This window comes from Macrobrachium rosenbergii, chromosome 57, assembly GCF_040412425.1.
Source record: "Macrobrachium rosenbergii isolate ZJJX-2024 chromosome 57, ASM4041242v1, whole genome shotgun sequence".
NCBI lineage: Eukaryota > Metazoa > Arthropoda > Malacostraca > Decapoda > Palaemonidae > Macrobrachium > Macrobrachium rosenbergii.
Genome location: NC_089797.1, coordinates 12,315,858 through 12,334,913, shown reverse-complemented (window position 1 = coordinate 12,334,913; position 19,056 = coordinate 12,315,858). Strand labels below are relative to the sequence as shown.

General features: G+C 39.5%; 1 protein-coding gene across 2 annotated transcripts in view; it reads right to left on the bottom strand.

Annotated features, from left to right (window-relative positions):
• Window positions 1-19,056, bottom strand: part of LOC136837118 (Bardet-Biedl syndrome 7 protein homolog) — a 70,776-nt gene that overhangs the window by 30,255 nt on the left and 21,465 nt on the right. For both annotated transcript variants that reach the window (XM_067101726.1, XM_067101727.1), the window contains exons 5-7: window positions 12,160-12,289; window positions 3,869-4,065; window positions 980-1,190 (exon numbers count right to left, since the gene is read on the bottom strand). In XM_067101726.1, the coding sequence (XP_066957827.1) occupies window positions 980-1,190; window positions 3,869-4,065; window positions 12,160-12,289 (538 nt within the window). The remainder of the gene's footprint in view (window positions 1-979; window positions 1,191-3,868; window positions 4,066-12,159; window positions 12,290-19,056) is intronic.

The window sequence follows — 19,056 nt, the reverse complement described above, 5'->3', positions numbered from 1 at the left end:
GCACTATCTTGAGGAACTGTCATAACTGCACAATTAAGTTTGGACAATTTGTGGAGGAAGTAAAGCTTCTCGAAGCCAACTCAGAATATGCCCACATTTGGCATCCTTATGGCTGAGGATGTTTCTGAGGTATTTAGTTCAACATAGTGGACCAATTGTACACTACATATTCACACAAACTCATGGTAAACTTGTAGCACCACCTGCTATGCACCTGACACCGGAGAAAGTTCCTTGTGAGTTAGAAGCTACTCCTGACCTTGCTGAAGAACCACTGTGTAAAACAAATGAACAACCAAACAAGGATTCTCCTTGTATGGAAGAGTTACTCAATAACTTCTCAACACCATCATCAGGTAAAAAAACCATCATGTTATTTTCCATATAGACATCCTTACTCCTTCTGTTTGTCTGCAAAAATAAACTCTCCTCTCAGACATTCAACTTGCGCCACACGAAAACCTTAATATTTACTCAACTATGTATAGAACTACACTGTAGCAAACATTAAATAAATGGGGTGGATGTGATGAGAATTTGAATGTGTAAAAGTATAATTTTAAACTGCATGACCTGACAGTTTGTAATAAGAATAAAATGATCTTTCTGTCTTGCAGATTGTGTTATCTCCAGCCAAATAAAGCCTACCGATTTGAAGGCATATTTATTTAAACACCTACTTGGCTTCTGGCTGCAAGCAAATACTGTCATTTTAGATTCATATGTTCAACTTCAAATCATTTCCTAAGAACAGCACCTCCTCACTGATAATGTCCACAAATTGTCTTATAGAAGTGAAGCATTCCTCCTACAGGCAAAGGAAATAAAAATGAACCTTGAACAATCTACTTTGTTTGTAAGAAAGACTACTTTTGCAATACAGTAGATCAATTTTTTTCTTGGTACTGTTTATGCTGGTAGAATATAAAAAAAAATTATGGAATAATACTAATACAATACATACATCCAAACCACTTACCAGAGAAAATTTCAGTGTTGGTTCTGATTCATCACCATCTTCGTAAGCAAACACCTCAATATGACCATCGTCTCTGCCAACCAGAAGATCTCTCACACCATCACCAGTCATGTCATAGTGATCCATACTTATGACTCCTCCATGATGAGATGCAGTAATGTGCCCAGTGTTTGAAGTACCATCATACACCCAACGGTGTGCAGCAGAACCTCTGAAAATATCTCGTTCAGTAATATATCCTAACAAAATGAGATATTTTCTATGCAAATTGTCATCTAAATGTACATTCTTTCTGCTAAATTTATAAGAGGTAAAATTGTTGGAGTATCACTAATCTATTTTGTCCTTCTCGGTAAAATCAGTTTTTGGGTGACAATGAAAACTTTACAAATTAACAGCATTACTAAACTAAGTGCAATAAATCTGAAATATAAACCATTCTCAATATACCTCTAGCAAAAAAACAAGGTTAGTTACTGAAAATTATGATACAGCCTTACTGCCATTAGTTAATACTATATGTAGTATTGGAAGTTATAACAGAAAAATATTAATTTCATAAGTTTTTATTCAAACCTGGGAAAAGAGATTAGTGGTTCAAGAGCTCTTTCACCTTCACCAATTTCATGGCATATTCTTGACTGGAATCAAATGACTTCTACTAGGCAACCATTCAGTGAGAGGGAAGTTAGCTAAATTTAGTATTCTATTTTGTCTAAACATTTTTTAACAATCTTATACCTCAATACATATGTAAAATTACTGTAATTTTTAAATCTATAGTGGACTATATCATCTGAATTTAAGTGATTTAAGGTGGATTACCCATTTCAGCCTTTGGTCCAAGACTATTCCTGGAAAGTGGGCCTCTTGAACACATAGTATCCTTTGACTTTTTATACATATATCAAACTCCAAACAGATTCCTCGAATATGGTAAAAATGTATAATAGATGTCTTAATTGTAGAGAACATACACCACCTCATGTCTGCCTACCTAATAATTCTGTTGATTGCGAGTTCATGTTTTCTTTCAATCACAGTCATTTTGGCTCAGTAAATGATAAAGAGGTTACCTACAATCAGCTAAAGCATTACTTACCTTTGCAACACTGATGACAAGCTGGCTGTTTACTTAAAAATGCAGGTGGCTTGGTGTAAATTTTCCTACTACTGTCCTCAGTTTCCTCTATTTTGTATGGCAAAATAGGGCTATACAATTTTGGTATCTGATTTTATTTACTTCCACAGTGTGGCTTTCAATCTTGTTAGTGTTTTTCTTGCAGTGATGCATGAGCTGAGGTTGTAGAGACAACAATGGAACAAGTCATTAGAATAAACCAGCGTAGCTGGGGAACGAGTGACTTCCAGCTATGAGTAATGTTTCTTTAAGTAGCTCAATGGCATATATAACTAAATTTCTGCTTTTTTAAGAAACTGCTTTGGAGATTTGTACTCAGGTAATTCACTATTATTAGTGAGACAACAGGACCATGGTCACTGGTATGACAGTCATGTGGAATTCTCCACCTGAAATCAACAATACGTGATAATGCAAATGTCTGATCTTGGAAAGTGTGCAGTTGCCCATTATTAAAATACCAGCACCTTTATTCTCTATATCAGTGTAATCATATTACTTTTAACATCTGAAAACATCATCCCAAAGTGGATGCATGTTCTTCATATCTCCTAGTAGCAGGAATGGTTGAAGAAATCAATAATTTCCTCAAAAGATAGGGGAGATATGGGGAGTATACAATATACCTCCACGAGTTTTCAATTTTTACACATTAATTTTGATGATGAGGTCAGTTCAAAGGTACCTGTGGGATGTCACAACGCATGTAAATAAGGATCCTACCATAACTACCTATTTGAGGAGTGCTTGACAAGACACATGCTCCTTTCGGTATGGTGCATTACCATCTAACACAGTTTCTTGTATATAAACAAGTAGAGGAGACACTGCTTGAATGATTAATTTTAATTCCTCATGTTTTGCCCCAAGTCCCTTACACTTGCAATGCTTGACTGAGAATGCTATTTATATTTCTGGAAAGGCTCCCTATCTAGAGGCCTTCCAGAAAAAATGCCAATTGTTTTGTTTTGTCTTGCAATCTTCCTTTTCTCTCTTTGAGTTTCTGGAGGACTCTGGGGTCCTTGGGTGTTTGGTTGATGGTTTCTAAATTATCCAAAAGCCAATAGCGGAGTACATTTTTTTTTTTTTCGTGCAACGGAGTCTACCTCAAATTTAGGAGGCTGTTCAGCTACATCCTTATGTGTGTCCATGGAGAAAGATTGGTCCAATTTAAAGGAGTGTGAAGAACCTGTCAGAGATCTCTACGAAGAGTAACTGAAACGGTGAATCCAACCACCTTCTTTCAGGTAATTTTCAAGATTCCACAAGCTGTATTTCCAGGGTCACAAAAAAAAGCAACAATTTGCTGTTGTCTGTCACTTAAAAACGATCAAGATGATCAAATGTACTGTATATTCTCATAACTTAAATAATGAATGTGAAATTATGAGAAACATGTTACCTTTACTGTCATTTAGGGTGTAGTCCAAGGACATATACTTTTCCCAGACAAGAAAACAGTGATGAGTCCTAAGCTCTTGCATCTTACATTAAAACTGGCTGGCTGTACAAAATTTTATTCACTTTTCACTTTTGTTGTCAGTAATGTACAGTTTCTAACCATTCATGTCACAAATAAAACTATTTGTGAATGGTATAATTTATAAAATTTGGAACAATTTAGATCACTGAAAAGATAAATTAAAACATAATAGAGATGGAAGGAAAAATGAACACCTACTATGTTAAAATCAAATAAAAATTAATAATATGTAATCTTTACAAATTTAAATTTGAATGATTCTTACCTTCCCAGTTGGACTAGACCAATCTTGCCATCTGAAGTGCCATAGAGTAATTGATCTCCATTTTCCCCCCCATCATTATAGAACAGCTGTAGGCTGGAGGGAGGTGAAGGCAGCTCAACTGAATATAAGACATCAGAGCCTGACATTACCCTAAGAAGTCGATCTTCACATGCTAAGATTGGAACAAGTGCCTTCATCTGCCAAGAAAAAAAATATATAAAAAAACCTTATATTACAGAGAGAGAGAGAGAGAGAGAGAGAGAGAGAGAGAGAGAGAGAGAGAGAGAGAGAGAGAGAGAGAGAGAGAGAGAGAGAGAGAGACAGAACCTTTTCTTGACTATTATTCTATTGCCTAAAGGTCAAAAGGTCATGAAAACCAACACACCACGTTAGCTATCCTAAACTCAGTCAACTCCTCTGTACAAAGTTTTATAAAGGAAAAATCATAATTTCCATCATTTCATGAATTCCAGCTTTAAGGAAAAATCATAATTACCATCATTTCATCAATTACAGCTTTACGAATATGTTTTTGCTTTAATGTCCAGTCAGTATAGATAAACCAATAACTAAATAGCTGTTAGGGTACAAGAAACATGGTAGCGTTCCTACAGTTATTTCCCTACCAGTCTTTCCAGCTGCTGTATTGACAACAGATGATGAATGACCAACTCAGAGTGCCCACAAGTTTAGACAGGAACGAGTCTGTGGTGCGTATTCATTTAAGTGTCCATTAAATATAGTGTATTTACTGGATTATTCTGTTAAGTACAAAATGTTAATTTTTACCTGACTAGGATGCATTCGATAAGTAGTGAAATCTGATAAGTTGAGGTGCCAAGGTACTCCTCTTTTGAGAGGTATAATCAAGCCTGGTGGCAAATAGCTGAGATTAATATACACAAATGTTCATATGGTTAAAGTAAATACCAAATGAATCTATTATTGCTGACGATACAATAAAAGCCACTGTGTCAAAACAAACGGAAGCCTTGCTACCTTTACGCTAGACACATTAAAAGTAAGGCTATTTGCTACCTGGAACATAAGAATCTGTCAGCACAGACACAATAATGGTGTCCATGATTTGTGATAGCCTAGAATTTGACTGATTACAAGAAATGGGTTATTGTTCTAGTGAAAAGTACTACATCCCTTTGAAGTTCAAAACTTAAACATTTATCTCCATCTTTTACATCTACTACTTCTGTCTCAAAATCATCAACCCATATCCTAATAAATGTAATACAGTATATCCAATCTTATAGTGCACAAATACAGTGGATTATCAACTTGCAAGCGATACATTCTGTGATGTAATGTGTACAGTCATAATACTCTACGCCCATAAAATCTCATGAAAAACCATCAAAATGTGCAACTAATACTTTGCCTACATACTTTGCTGCATTTTTAAGTTTAAAACAACTTGCAAACACTGATAAAAAGTCATCTCACTACTTCAGCTCAGGTACTGTTCATACTGCTTGTGTGTGAATTATGAATTTCTGATTGCAACAATTTTAAATATCAAATTACGCAGTTCACAAAAAATGTAAAACTATTTTTTGTTTCCTACATACAAACCACAATTTTTATTACTACCACTACAGCTAGTCAAATCCAATGAAATTGAATGGTCCCCTCTTTCAAGTTCATAAATGGATCCTTTGCCTTAGGACTTTTTCATGTAGCATGTGATACTTAAGGGTACCTTCTTCCATTATTCCCGGTATACCTCTGGAAACTTAAATCAATCAAGTGAGACTTTCAAATAGACCAAAAGATCAGTTTTAGCCAACTCTTTGGTTTCATCAGCTCAACAATCATCTCATGTACACTGGGACTTGAGTTAATGGATTAGCGATGAATAAAACAATTTTCTTTAAATACATAAGTAATTTTTCATACAATGCTACTTATGATGTGAATTACTGTCTCCCAACCCCTTGGCTTCTCTCATATTATTGACCAGACACATAAGGAATGACAAATGGGTCCACTTGTGAGCACACAAAGCTATTAGCTGACTGCCCCTTTCCCCTTTCATCTCAGTGGAGACTACAGCATCTGGGACTCCTTTTTTTATCAAACTAAAAAGGCTAATTACAAGTAAATGGGTTTGAATCAAAGTCTAATTTCATTTTAAAAATTAGATTTTGCACAACACATCTTCATAAAACTAACTTGGTATAAAATAAAGCTATGTCTATTTACATATATCACAAAAACTGAATAGAGCAGTGAGACCAAACATACAATAAAGTCAGGAGTATGTATATGAAAAAAATCCAGTGAACTATACACATAAATTACATTATGCTATGCACTAGGTGAAACACTGATTACCGATGTGCAACTTTATAAGAAAGGAAATTCTAATAATGCAACAATGAATTAATCAGTGTAAGGTAAATTTACTCTTGGATTACCTGCCCAGAAAACAGCGTTGTCTTTAAGAATTCTGACTGGAAATGCAAAAATATCATTTTACAAAAATGTTCACTCTCCACAGAAAAAGTACTCTTCTTTTACCTTTGCTATAACTCCTGGTGGTTGTGGAAAAGGCTTATTAAAAACAGTGGCCCAAAATAGGAATTACGCTATAAAGCAGCAGCTATACTGTAGATGAGCCAAATGCTGATTTCCAACTTGCAAATGAATACAACAGGTGCAACCTCTCACTGGTAGCAAATGTGCATAATTGTATGTATATTTGTAGAGTTGAGAGGAGAGATCATAGAAAGGCAGAAAAGTCTGGCACATTCAGGCAATGGTCACAAAGCAATAAGCAACATCACGTTTTCTGGCGTCTTCAACATCCTGCATTAACAAGAAAAACAAAGAACTCCCTCTTGAATGAGATTGACAAAGCTATGGTCTTCACAACTCTATTAAGAGTAAAAAAAGCAAATATGGCTGGTAAATTAATTACCCTACTTGATATGTGATTTACTACTACTCTTGTTGCAATTATTTCCTCTCCTCACTGATAACCAGCAACTATGGTCCACAGGAACATTCAGGGATATTATTGCGTTACGATCAAAGGTTACTTACTACTTCACAACACACAACAGGATAATAAACTCAGTTTCTACAAAAGCAATTTGTCCATTTCAGACCCAGGCTTTTACATTAGCCTTTTGTTTATCATACAAAAAACTCTCCATGCACAATTGTGCAATGACATCACAATTTGCACCAAATGGTATTTGCAGGAAGGGGAACTATTATTGACAAGAGAGTAGTAAACACCTAACATGGCATCACCAAGACTAACTTCAATCCTCCTCCAGATGGAAGTATTGAAGCAGTTCAACACTAAAAAAAAAAGTAACTTTGGCGCAATAGAGTTTTCTGTACAGCCGCTACAGCGTATAATGAAGGCCACCGAAAATAGATCTATCTTTCAATGGTCTCGGTATAATGCTGTATGAGCCGTGGCCCATGAAACTTTAACCAAGGCTTGGTGGTGGCCAGAAGCACGATTACACCTAAATTTAACCTTAAATAAAATAAAACCTACTGAGGCTAGAGGACTGCAATTTGGTGTGTTTGATGATTGGGGAGTGGATGATCAACATACCAATTTGCAGCTGTCTAGCCTCAGTACTTTTTAAGACCTGAGGCTGGACAGTAAAAGTGCGGACGGATAGACAAAGACAGCACAGTAGTTTTCTTTTACAAAAAATAAAAGTAGTATTCAGCAGAGATCTACATGACATCTCAGAGGAAGAACTTTTAAGTGGATCTCCTTACATTTATTTACTTAAGAAACTATATGGGAGCAACAATACCATCTTACTGACTTCACTCTTCCATGAGTTTGCCTTATTACATAACTACTGGACATCTTCCACAAGTTACGAAAAATTTCAAGAGTAAACTTAGCCTGTGCTTCAAGGGCATTGAATATGGCCACACTGAATTAGTGTCTGAGCAAACAATCATCTTTACGGCTCTCAAATATCACAGTGCAAGCCCTGAAGTCCCCTTTTGAGACTTGCACCAAACAGCCCCCACCCATCCAAACTACTATAAGATTTGTTCTCATCCACCATGGCTTGGTTTTTTTTCCATGTATTACTTTTTAATACTATTCTATAATTACCTTTCAAATTTCATTCTACAATTTTCATATCAACAATGAATTGCCATTTGTTTATATAGCTCCCCTACATAGTATTCAAAGACATTTGTCCTAACTCCTGCCAGTTTCTTCAACATGAGAGAGGTTGCAACTCTCACAATTTACATTGTATATCTTTGTTTTTTGTTGTTAATCCTTATCTGTGATCTTATTCTTTCATACGCCTCTTCTGGATGTGTTGAATAAAAAATGATTTCATAGTTCTCATTCCCTATTTATAAATCACCTATGTTATAGTGGGTGAATTTCTCTTTCACTGCTATTCACTTTGATTAAAGTGCCCTTTTATTTTGTAAGTCAGTTCAAATGTCAGTGTTTCTAGTAAATCACTTGGTAACAGGCCATGTCTTAATTTCTGTAATATAATTTTACTACTCCAGCAATTCAAAGGTGAAAACAGAGGAAAATGGAGATTAGTGGAGTGGCAGAACAAAATTAGTTGAACAAGGTACTCTACTACAGAGTAACATAGCTAACAAGTCAATAACTGGAGGTGCAAAACCCAACATCAAAACACAATACATGAAAACACAACTTAATACCCCTAATTATTCAACAGATTAGGAACACTAAACAAAGTTCTGGAATAAAAGCACAAGAAGGGTATTAACTAGTATCCCTGAAGCTACTTCCAAGTAGAAGGTGAAAATCTTTTGCTGGTATAATCACACAGACCTGGAGAAAATTTTCATTATACCTGAATGATAATTAAAAATATCATCTTGAAACAAATAATGAACTAGATAAAACACAGATCAGTTCTAAATTAATCCAAAGTCTGGGGCAAACACTGTGAGCTGTGAATAGGACAACTGACGTGCAGGAAGAGATTCAGTTTGCTACTGGGACCTGGAAAACCATACTGCACCAACATACTGGAAGTAGCAGATCCTCTTTTCTCATACTGGAAGAGAATGTCAGGGAAATCACAGACTCATGAATAAGCTAACTAAAATTGTCCAATAACTATTCACCACAAGTCAAATAACAAAAAGCATCTACTACACCTATCTCAATGAGTGGAGTTGTATGTGCGTCATGTGAAAAAGGAACTCACCTAATGTAATTACCCTTCACCTTTCCATAATAAGACATCAATTCTCTACTCTTCTATGCCTACCAGGAGTTACAGCATAAGTAAGAGGTTTGTCTGTAGCATGGTTACTACAAAGCAATCAAATTACTATGCTCGAAATAAAATACCTAATTTTGCATTCAAAATAATATGTACTTTAAGGATCAAAACATTTTGTCTTGTATACAAACCACTGCTTATGTAGTTTAAATTACCAGTAACAATGATGAACTGGAAATTAGTCAAGAGAGATAACTGACTAGAGCAGACTTTGTATCTAAAAAAGAAGGTCTTGGTCAAAGAAAACCTAATAGCTTAAAACACACACATACACTGTACCTATCTAACTACAGAAAACCTTATTAGGAAGGAACCACAGAATCAGTGGATGACTCCTCTAAGAAGATGAACTACCATCTTGAAATGGTATCAATTATCAGTTCAATACAAGGATCAACTTGACCTAATGGTATATAACCTCATAACTCCTAAATTTAAACCCAAAAGAAAGCAAGATTCACTGTATTCAGGAACCTTCTGGATGCTTCATGAATGAGCCTTTCAATCAGAGGAGAATAAACATTCTAGACAGAATTATTCGATGACTTGGCAGTGGTGAAGATATACAAACTAAAAAAGTTCTATTTAAAAAAAAACTAAGAACTCTGGGCTCAGCTAGTCTTCCTCCACTTCCTCATAAAAGTAGTCCTATTTTGTGAAGAACAGAGCACTTGAATCCTGTCCTTTCTTGGAACCTGAATTTTGTGTATAAAATGTTTATCAGGTGGCTCTGAGAATGACCATTCATGTGAGAGCATGGGGGATTCACACTGGAATTAATATTAATATCTGTTTCCCTTTTCAGTCACACCCTTGCAGAAAACTTAAAAGCAAAAAAAAAACCAAAAAACAAAAAAAAAACAAAAAAAAAAAAACAGCAGCAATACACACAGTGAAACAGTCCACTCACTTCTGTGGAAAAGCAGTAATCTCTATGAACTGATACTTAGCAAAAGTCCACCAAAGAGTTTATTAAATAATACAAAAATCTATGTGACTTAGAACTTGACCTAATGATTTTTGGGTCAAAGTAGAAAATGTCTTGAAACAATATACCAAAATAAAATGTAATAAAACAATATTGATTTTTTGCACAAACCCATCACTCATATCCAACATTCACGGTCTTTGAGTGTCATAGACACCGTAGACTTTTGTCTTCTAGACAGAAAAGAATAGTAGTAACTCATTACAAGCCCTTATCTGGAGGCTGGCATAATCTTTTAAAATAAATGGGCAGTCAATGAAGCTCAGAAACTTGAGAAAGGACAAATCTGTAGCCCTTAATGGGTGAGACTCACCAAGGCTTTGCCGGATAACCTCCACTCATGAAGCTGCAACATCTCCCTGTTCCTATGGAATCTCTGAAAGTGCAACTGACAATAAAGCATCTCCCACTTGGTTATTCTCCTTGGACTGTCCATCAACATGTACAGGAGATTGGCAAACCATTTATGTTGAAACAAAATATAAGCCACCAGTAATTTTAAGGTTGTTGGATGCCTGAAATTTGTCTAAGTTTCCTGACAAATTCAAACAGATGGGATCCGTAAACTTCGAGGTTGTTCCAAGAGATTCTCAATTTGTCTATATTCAAGACTGCTTGATCCAGTCACCTGGAACAATAGACTGGCAGCCTACAGTCAAGATCTGATAAAAAATAACTACCAAAATGCGTTGTAGATCTTCAGGTATAGCAAACATTCTGATGGACAGACCAGTTTTTCCCTGTTGAGGCAGTTGGTGGCCATATCTGGCTTTCAAGGAGCAAACTTGGTTTATGTCTACTCTGCTAGTCTTAGCCAAAGCAAAAATCTCACCTTGATTCCTCAAGTAAGTTAGTCATAAAATTTTTCATCATCATTACAACTGTTTTGCTTTTTACAAACTGCACTAAGGTTTGGAGGCCAAAGCATATGGTCTCTAACTTAAGAAGTTAATGTGACTGGACTTGTATTGTAGAGACAAATTTAGTTATAAATGATTTGTTTAACCAGACCTCTGAACTCTTTTAGGGAAGAGACAAAGCTTGCAACAATTAGCAGAGCTGCAGGTCAGCTCCCAATCTGGATCTGATGCATCCATGAATAGCAAAATCTCCCGGTTGAGAGGAAAGAGTGGTATACCAAGTGGTAGATGCCATCACTCCTGCCATGCTAAGAGATTTCTGGGGTCTCATCCAAGACTGCAGCTGAGCAGCTGCCAAATGTTGGACTCCCAAGGAGTCCATGAAATAGTTCTCTGGCTCCAAGTTCTGGAGAGTCAATGTCTAAATAACAGTAAAATTTCTCCTACTCAAAAATACTCTGGTTGCTATAAGTTATGGGTTTTTAGTGCCTTTAACAAAATGATATTTTAATGATAAAATAAAGTTTGTTCATACTTACCTGGCAGATATATATACAGCTGGATTTCGGAGAAATACAGCTGTATATATATCTGACAGGTAAGTTTCATGAACAAAATTTATTTTGTACACACCTTTCATTTCACATGGTAAATTTTACTCCTCAAAACCCCATAGAGCTTGCAAAGTGACCAGATAACACTTGTAATGATCATTTCTCCTCATGGAGAGACTCACATTTCCAGATCTGCAAGTCTGTACCTGCAGATCTGGGACTTTATATTTTCGGAACATCTGGAAAGAAGCTGACACACCTGAAGGCAGTTGTAATGAGATGGGTTTGTACATGAAAATAAATATTGTTTCCAAAATCTATATTTCTTAATATACAAGTAATGAACAATTATAAAAAAAATCTATGCTTTATCTTTCAAGAACATATGATAGTTATCAATCCCAAAGCATCTCAAACGAAGTCCCAAAGGGAACTCAATGTCATATCCTGATACTTTTGTAAAACTTCCTGCTGTTCTCTGTAACATCTGGCTGTAAAATAACGAGATGGTTGCTTCTCTCAGATCATGGGTAATGACCTGACTACTGGAAACTGTAGGAAATATTACATTTTTGGTGAAAACACAACAAAGGTAGCCTACCTTTTCTGCAGGAAGTGAAATAACATCATTAATTTTGTCTGGAGCCAGGAAGTAACTAGCATCTTGACAGTCATGATAATGATTATATATGTGGTTGCCGCACACTAACAAATCACTCCCACTTATGTGCCTGTCAAATAAGATGATCTTATCACATTCAAGGTCATAAAATTTTAAAGAATTATTAAACAATTCCATGCTTCACAGATGCAAACAATTTACAAATTCCTACATTGACCAGTCTCAGGAAATTACATCAGTTTCTAAATTCAACTGCCTTGTTATTGAAGTTAATCAGCTGCTGAAGCAGAAGGGCACCATGTCTCATTGCTAGCCAGCAAAACTTATTTGTCTACATCTACACAGAACATTAGTAAGATCAACAAAAGGAACCCCTTACAAAAGTAATACGAAAATATTATAAAATAGTTTCTATTTTCCATATAGTGTAGGTACAAAACCCTTTTACTTTTTCTTATGGCTTAACAAATTTATATAAGGAAACAAATGATTAGATTACTGAAACATTGGTTACTAGCCTTGTCTTGCTGGAATCTTAAATCTCACTTAAAACTTAACTGTAGACCAGGTAGACTTGGTGCAAGGTAAGCACTCTTAGTAAAAATAATAGGTTTGTAAATATGAATAACAGCAATTATTTATTAAATTCTGTATGCCCTTATAACCTGCAAAGACTTTAATTATTCTACCTATGTTGAATATTTGTTGAGAGAGCTGTCACGTGATACTGCTCCTGGTGATAACAACCAAGTGGGTAAAAGCCAATAACTAGTTAAGGTCTTTTGCATTGTTCCTACTTGAATGTTTTAAGATACAGTCTTTATACCTGCAGATGTTCCCTTGAGCCATGACACTGCCTGTATTGCACTTGTAAGAATTGTCATATACCAAGTTTGCTCACAAATGAGTTTCAAACACCAAGACTAAATGCAGACTTATTTGGTGGCAATAAAATGCTTAAGGTTATGCAGATAATATGGATCTAACAATATATTGGCCGTGAGGTTATGACTTCTCTTCAATAAAATTATAAGGGGAAGGCTGACAGCATCTCTAATAACCTGAACTAGGAGTTTCTACTTGAAGAAAATGAAATATGGGTTTAAATTCATTCACTCTACTGTAATCTTATTTGGTTTAAGCATTATCTAAACCTAACTTGAGTACAGGTATCCAGGATTTGTTAGTTTCTGCCAAGGATGTATGGAGGAACATTTCACTTCCCCAATGTAAAGTTTACAGTTATCTAGTCTCACTCTTCCTCACAACAGACAGCCCCAGCGTCACCTTACTTAAGGTCTTTGATCTGGTACTTCCACTCCTCATCATAGAGTTCTTTGGCATCAGTGAAACTGTTCTTTCTATCAAGAGGTCCTCAAAGGAGTGTAGGATATTCTAAACCACCATCATATTCCATTTGCAAACATGAAATTTCTTTTGTTACGTAGTACTGCAGTCATAACTGTATAAATGTGGAGTCTCTAATTTTCCATCACTGTCTACATGCAGCAGAATGCCTAATAATGGAGCCAAAAATGTAATCCTTTTGCACACTGCTATACTCACCAACCAAAATATGATATTTTTATGATAAAATAAAGTTTGTTCATACTTACCTGGCAGATATATATATAGCTGTATTCTCCGAAAGGGACCGACAGAAATTCAAAAACTTACGGCACACGCAGATGGGCCAGGTGGTTAGTACCCATTCCCGCGCTGGGAGGCGGGTATCAGGAACCATTCCCATTTTCTATTCAGATTTTCTAGAAACTAGAACTACTGTCTCCTGAGGAGGAGGGCGGGTACTATGATTATATATATCTGCCAGGTAAGTATGAACAAACTTTATTTTATCATAAAAATATCATTTTGTTCATGACACTTACCTGACAGATATATATATAGCTGAATCCCACCATTGGAGGTGGGAAGAGACAGAATAGGATTTAGGAAACAAAACTATGTAGGCGATTGACGCCTTGGTTCCTTACCTGTTAGCATTGCTGACTTCGTGATTACTGTCACCCAAGCCTGCTTCTGCTTTACTAGAAAACTCCAGCGAGGTAGAGACCTATAGAGCTGGTGGAATCTAGATGATCTGTCAACGGGGGCGAGACCACAATGTGACTAGACCATATGACCTTACTATGAGGGTAAGCGACAAACTAACAACCACCTGACCAAGCCTAGTTACGTTAAAAAGATTAACATAAACTAAGGACTGGGGCGACCACCACTGGTGGAGACCCAACGACCATAAAAACAACACAAAAATATTAAAAACACACCAAAACAAAACTAAAGGAGAGGATGAGAGTCGCTTTCTGTTCCCAAGATCGTATTTGCGGAAACGTAAGGCCCCAGCGCACAGCAATTCTCATAGGACGTCTTCACTTCTGTGAGATAATGAGAAGCAAAGACCGAATTGCTTCGCCAAAAAAAGTGGCACCCAGAATGTCATTGAGAGACTGGTTTTTCTGGAAGGCCACTGAGGTAGCAATGGCTCTCACTTCGTGAGCCTTAACCTTCAAAGTTCTCAAGTCTTCGTCTAGCACACTGGAATGGGCGTCTATGATGGTGCTCAGAGAAAGAACGCCAGGGCATTTTTCGAGAGAGGTAACTCAGGCCTCTTAACGGAGCACCAGAGATTGCTAGAAGGACCTCTACAATTCTGGGTCCTCTGCAAATAAAATTTTAGAGCCCTGACAGGACACAGGGTTCTCTCTGGTTTCTTGTCCAGTGATGTCCGTCAAGCCCTTAATTTCAAAGGACCTGGGCCAAGGGGAAGACGGGTTCTCATTCTTAGCAAGAAAAATAGGGCTCAGAGAACAGACAGCATCAGGGCCTCTGAAACCTATAATCTTGCTGAACGCTGAAGTTCACTAACTCTCTTCGCCGTCGCCAGAGCAGTTAGGAAAATAGCTTTCTTTGTTACATCTCTGAAGGAAGCAGAATTTAAAGGTTCAAACCTCTTCGACATCAGGAATTTTAGAACTACATCTAAATTCCACGAAGGTAACTTAGGGAGGCTACCTTAGACGTCTCAAAAGACCTAAGAAGATCATGAAGGTCTTTATTGTCCGATAAGTTCAGGCCTCTATGCCTGAAGACCGTTGACAGCATACTCCTATAGCCTTTGATGGTAGGGACTGCCAGGTTCAAATCCTTTCTCAGATATAAAAGGAAGTCCGCTATCTGGGAAAGAGAGGTCGTGGTGGAGGAAATTCCCTTAAGTTTACACCACCTCCTGAAAATGATCCACTTGGACTGGTACACTGCGCTGGAAGAGGCTCTCCTGGCGTTAGCGATCGCCTTAGCCACTGGTCTAGAAAAACCTCTCGCTCTGAGCAACTTCTCGATAGTCTGTATGCAGTTAGACTCAGAGCGGGAAGGTTTTTGTGGTACCTCTCGAAGTGGGGTTGTTTGAGAAGATCTGTTCTCAAAGGAAGCGTTCTTGGATAGTCTACCACGAGAGACATGACCTCTGGGAACCATTCTGCTGAAGGCCAAAAAGGAGCGATTAAAGTCATTCTCGTCCCTTCTGAGGCTACAAACTTTCTGACGACTTCCCCCAGAATCTTGAATGGGGGAAAGGCGTACAGATCTAGACCCTTCCAGTCCCAGAGAAAGGCGTCTATTGCTAGGGCTCCCGGGTCGAGAACAGGAGAGCAGTAAAGGGGCAGCCTTGTGGTCCTTGAAGTCGCGAAAACGTCCACTAGGGGACGTCCCCAAAGTTTCCAAAGATCCTGACACACTTCTGCGTTCAGAGTCCATTCTGTTGGCAGAAGCTGATGTTGTCGACTGAGAAGGTCGGCGCGAACATTCTCGACCCCTGCAACAAAACGAGTGAGAATCGTCACCTGGTGAGAATGTGCCCAAAGCAGGATCTCCTTGGCGATCAAGAACAGGGACCGGGAATGAGTACCTCCCTGTTTCTTGAGGTACGCCAGGGCCGTGGTGTTGTCGGAGTTGACTTGAATCACCCGACCTGCAACTTGATCCTGGAAGAACTGAAGAGCCAGGAAAATCGCTTTCAGTTCTTTGAGATTTATGTGCCAGGACACCTGTTCCCCTTTCCAGGTGCCTGACACTTCCCCCCCTAGTGTTGCTCCCCATCCCGACATGGACGCGTGGGAAAACAACACTAGGTCGGGCTCTGAAGATAGAGAGAGACCCCTTCTGCCAACTTTACAGGATCGAGCCACCACCGAAGATGGTCCTTGACAGAGAGAGAGATCCTGAGAGACTCGTCTAAGTCCTCCTTGTTCTTCCAGTTGTCTGCAAGAAAGAACTGTAGGGGTCTGAGATGCAACCTCCCAGGGAAACAAACTTCTCCAGTGATGAAATGGTCCCCAGCAAACTCATCCATTCCTCACCGAGCATGTTTCTTTCCCCAGGAAGGCCGAAACTTTTACTAAGCAGTGCTGCTGACGGTCCTGGGATGGAAAGGCTCGAAAACCCGCTGAATCCATCCGAATCCCCAGATAAAGAATGGACTGAGAGGGGATCAGATGCGACTTCTCTAAAGTCCCAGGATGAGCCAGTCGTCTAGATAGACACGATATCCTTGAGCCAGTCGGCAAGATGAAGCCACCGGATGAAGCCAACGTTCCTCATCAGGACTGTGAAAACCATAGGAGCTGTACTCAGACCGAAACAGAGAGCTCTGAATTGGTACACTCTTCCCTTCAGGACAAACCTCAAAACTTTCTCGATTGAGGATGAATGGGGACATGAAAATACGCGTCCTGAAGGTCGAGAGAGACCATCCAATCGCCTGGTCGCAGTGCATTGATAACCGACTGGGGCGTCTCCATTTTGAACTTCTCTTTGACAACAAAGTTGTTCAGTCTGCTGACGTCCAGGACTGGTCTCCACCCCCCTGACTGCTTTGGAACCAGGAAGAGACGATTGTAAAAACCTGGAGACTCCAGATCCAGGACTCGCTCTATTGCTCTCTTCTGAATCATTTCTTCCAGCAGATCTAAAAGGATCTGTTGCTTTTCCGGTCGGTAAGAAGGCGACAGATCTCTGGGAGTAGAGGACAGGGGGTTTTTAGAGAACGGGATCCTGTAACCTTTTTGATCACATTGAGGGACCAGGAATCCGCCCCTCTTACTTTCCAGGCTTCCGAAAACAGGAGAAGCCTGGCTCCTACTGGTGTCTGGAGGTGAGAAAAGTCACTTCTTGCCCCTTTGGGAAGAAGGGGCTCCGCCTCTGGAGAGACCTCTTCCTCGCGAAAAAGGTCTAGAGGAGGAAGATCTCCCACGAAAGGGCTTCTGTCTCTTCGGGGGAAGTCCTTGCGAAGACGTAGAAGGGACACTAGGGACGTCTGGAAGATTGAGCAAGGAGATCCTGAGTAGCCTTCTCCTTAAGGCTGGAGGCGAGATCCTTGACAAGCGGCTGGGGAAGAGATGGCTAGAAAGAGGGGCAAAAGTAACTCAGCCCTCTGAACAGGAGAAACTGACTTGGCAGCGAAATTGCAGTACAAAGCCCTCTTCTTTAGGAGGGTTGTACCAAAATGAGAAGCCAGTTCATCAGCGCCATCCCTGACGGCCTTGTCCATGCACGACAGTACACTGGACAGCTCCCCAGAGAAATAGAGTCCGGACTACGAGTCCTTAAGTCCAAGGCCCCCAAGCACCAGTCCAGAAAGTTAAAAACCTCCATCGACTTGAAGAGGCCTTTCAGATGGTGGTCGGTTTCAGAAAGAGTCCAAGACACCTTAGCCGAAGAAAGAAGAGACCTCCTTGACACATCCACGAGGCTCGCAAAATCACCTGAGAGGAAGAAGGAACTCTAGAGCCAATTTCCTCTCCCGTCTCATACCACATTCCCGCTTTCCCGCACAATCTAGACGGGGGGAGAGCGAAGGAAGATTTCCTTGAGACTTCCTATCTTCCATCCACGCATTGACCCTCTTGAGAGCTTTTCTTGTAGCCAAAGAAGTCTTCATTTGTAGGAAGTCAAGGCGATTTCCTCACCTTCAAGAAGCTAACTGCGAAGGAGGGGAAAGAGGAGCAGAAGGCTGAAATTTATCAGGAAAAAGCTCCTTAAGCATACTAGCCAAAATCCTGTAGTCGGAGAAAGACGAAAGAGGGGGCTCTTGTTCAGCAGAGTCCGACTCCTGAGACAAATCCGCCTCTTCGACAGGAGCGACAGGAGAGTCTTCGGGGCTAGAGAGAAACAAAGACCTTTGGGTCCACCTGTCCCAAAGACCTCTTCTCGTGGGAAGAAGCAGCAGAAAATTCAGGAACAACTCGTACAGGAGCGTCCTGCCGAGCGTCCTGATGAGCGTCCTGAGGAGCGTCCTGACGAGCGTCCTGATGAGCGTCCTGACGAGCGTCCTGCTTCGAAAGCAGCCGAGCGTCCTGAAGAGCGTCCTGTCTTACAAGCTGCCGAGCGTCCTGACGAGAGTCCCGACGAGCGAGCCGCCGAGCTTCTTGACGAGAGTCCTGGAGAGCATCATGCAGGGATCGGGAAAAACGAGAAGCGTCCTGGTGGGCGTCCTGCCAACGCCAAAAAGCGAGCAAGAAGCAGGAGGAGAGGCAAGAAGAGCGTCTTGGCGCGAACTCTTACTAGCAGCAAGCCGAGCTGCAAGAGGAGCGCCCTGATCAACCAGCGAGTCACGACGGGGCAAGGAGAGCTGATGATCCGCAGAACGATGAGGGTGACTACGAGAAGCCGCAGGGGAGAGAGACAAACGAAGAGAAGGAGAGGGAGACCTCTTAGATCTTTTAACTGGCAGCGACAAATCCTTGCGGCGCCCACGAGGTTGCTTCTCCTTAGCAGCGAGAAGGGAAGCTAACTGCCGCTGCATATCTAGGATAAGACGCTTCGAAGGAGAGGAAGCCCTCTCAGGAGAAGGGCTGC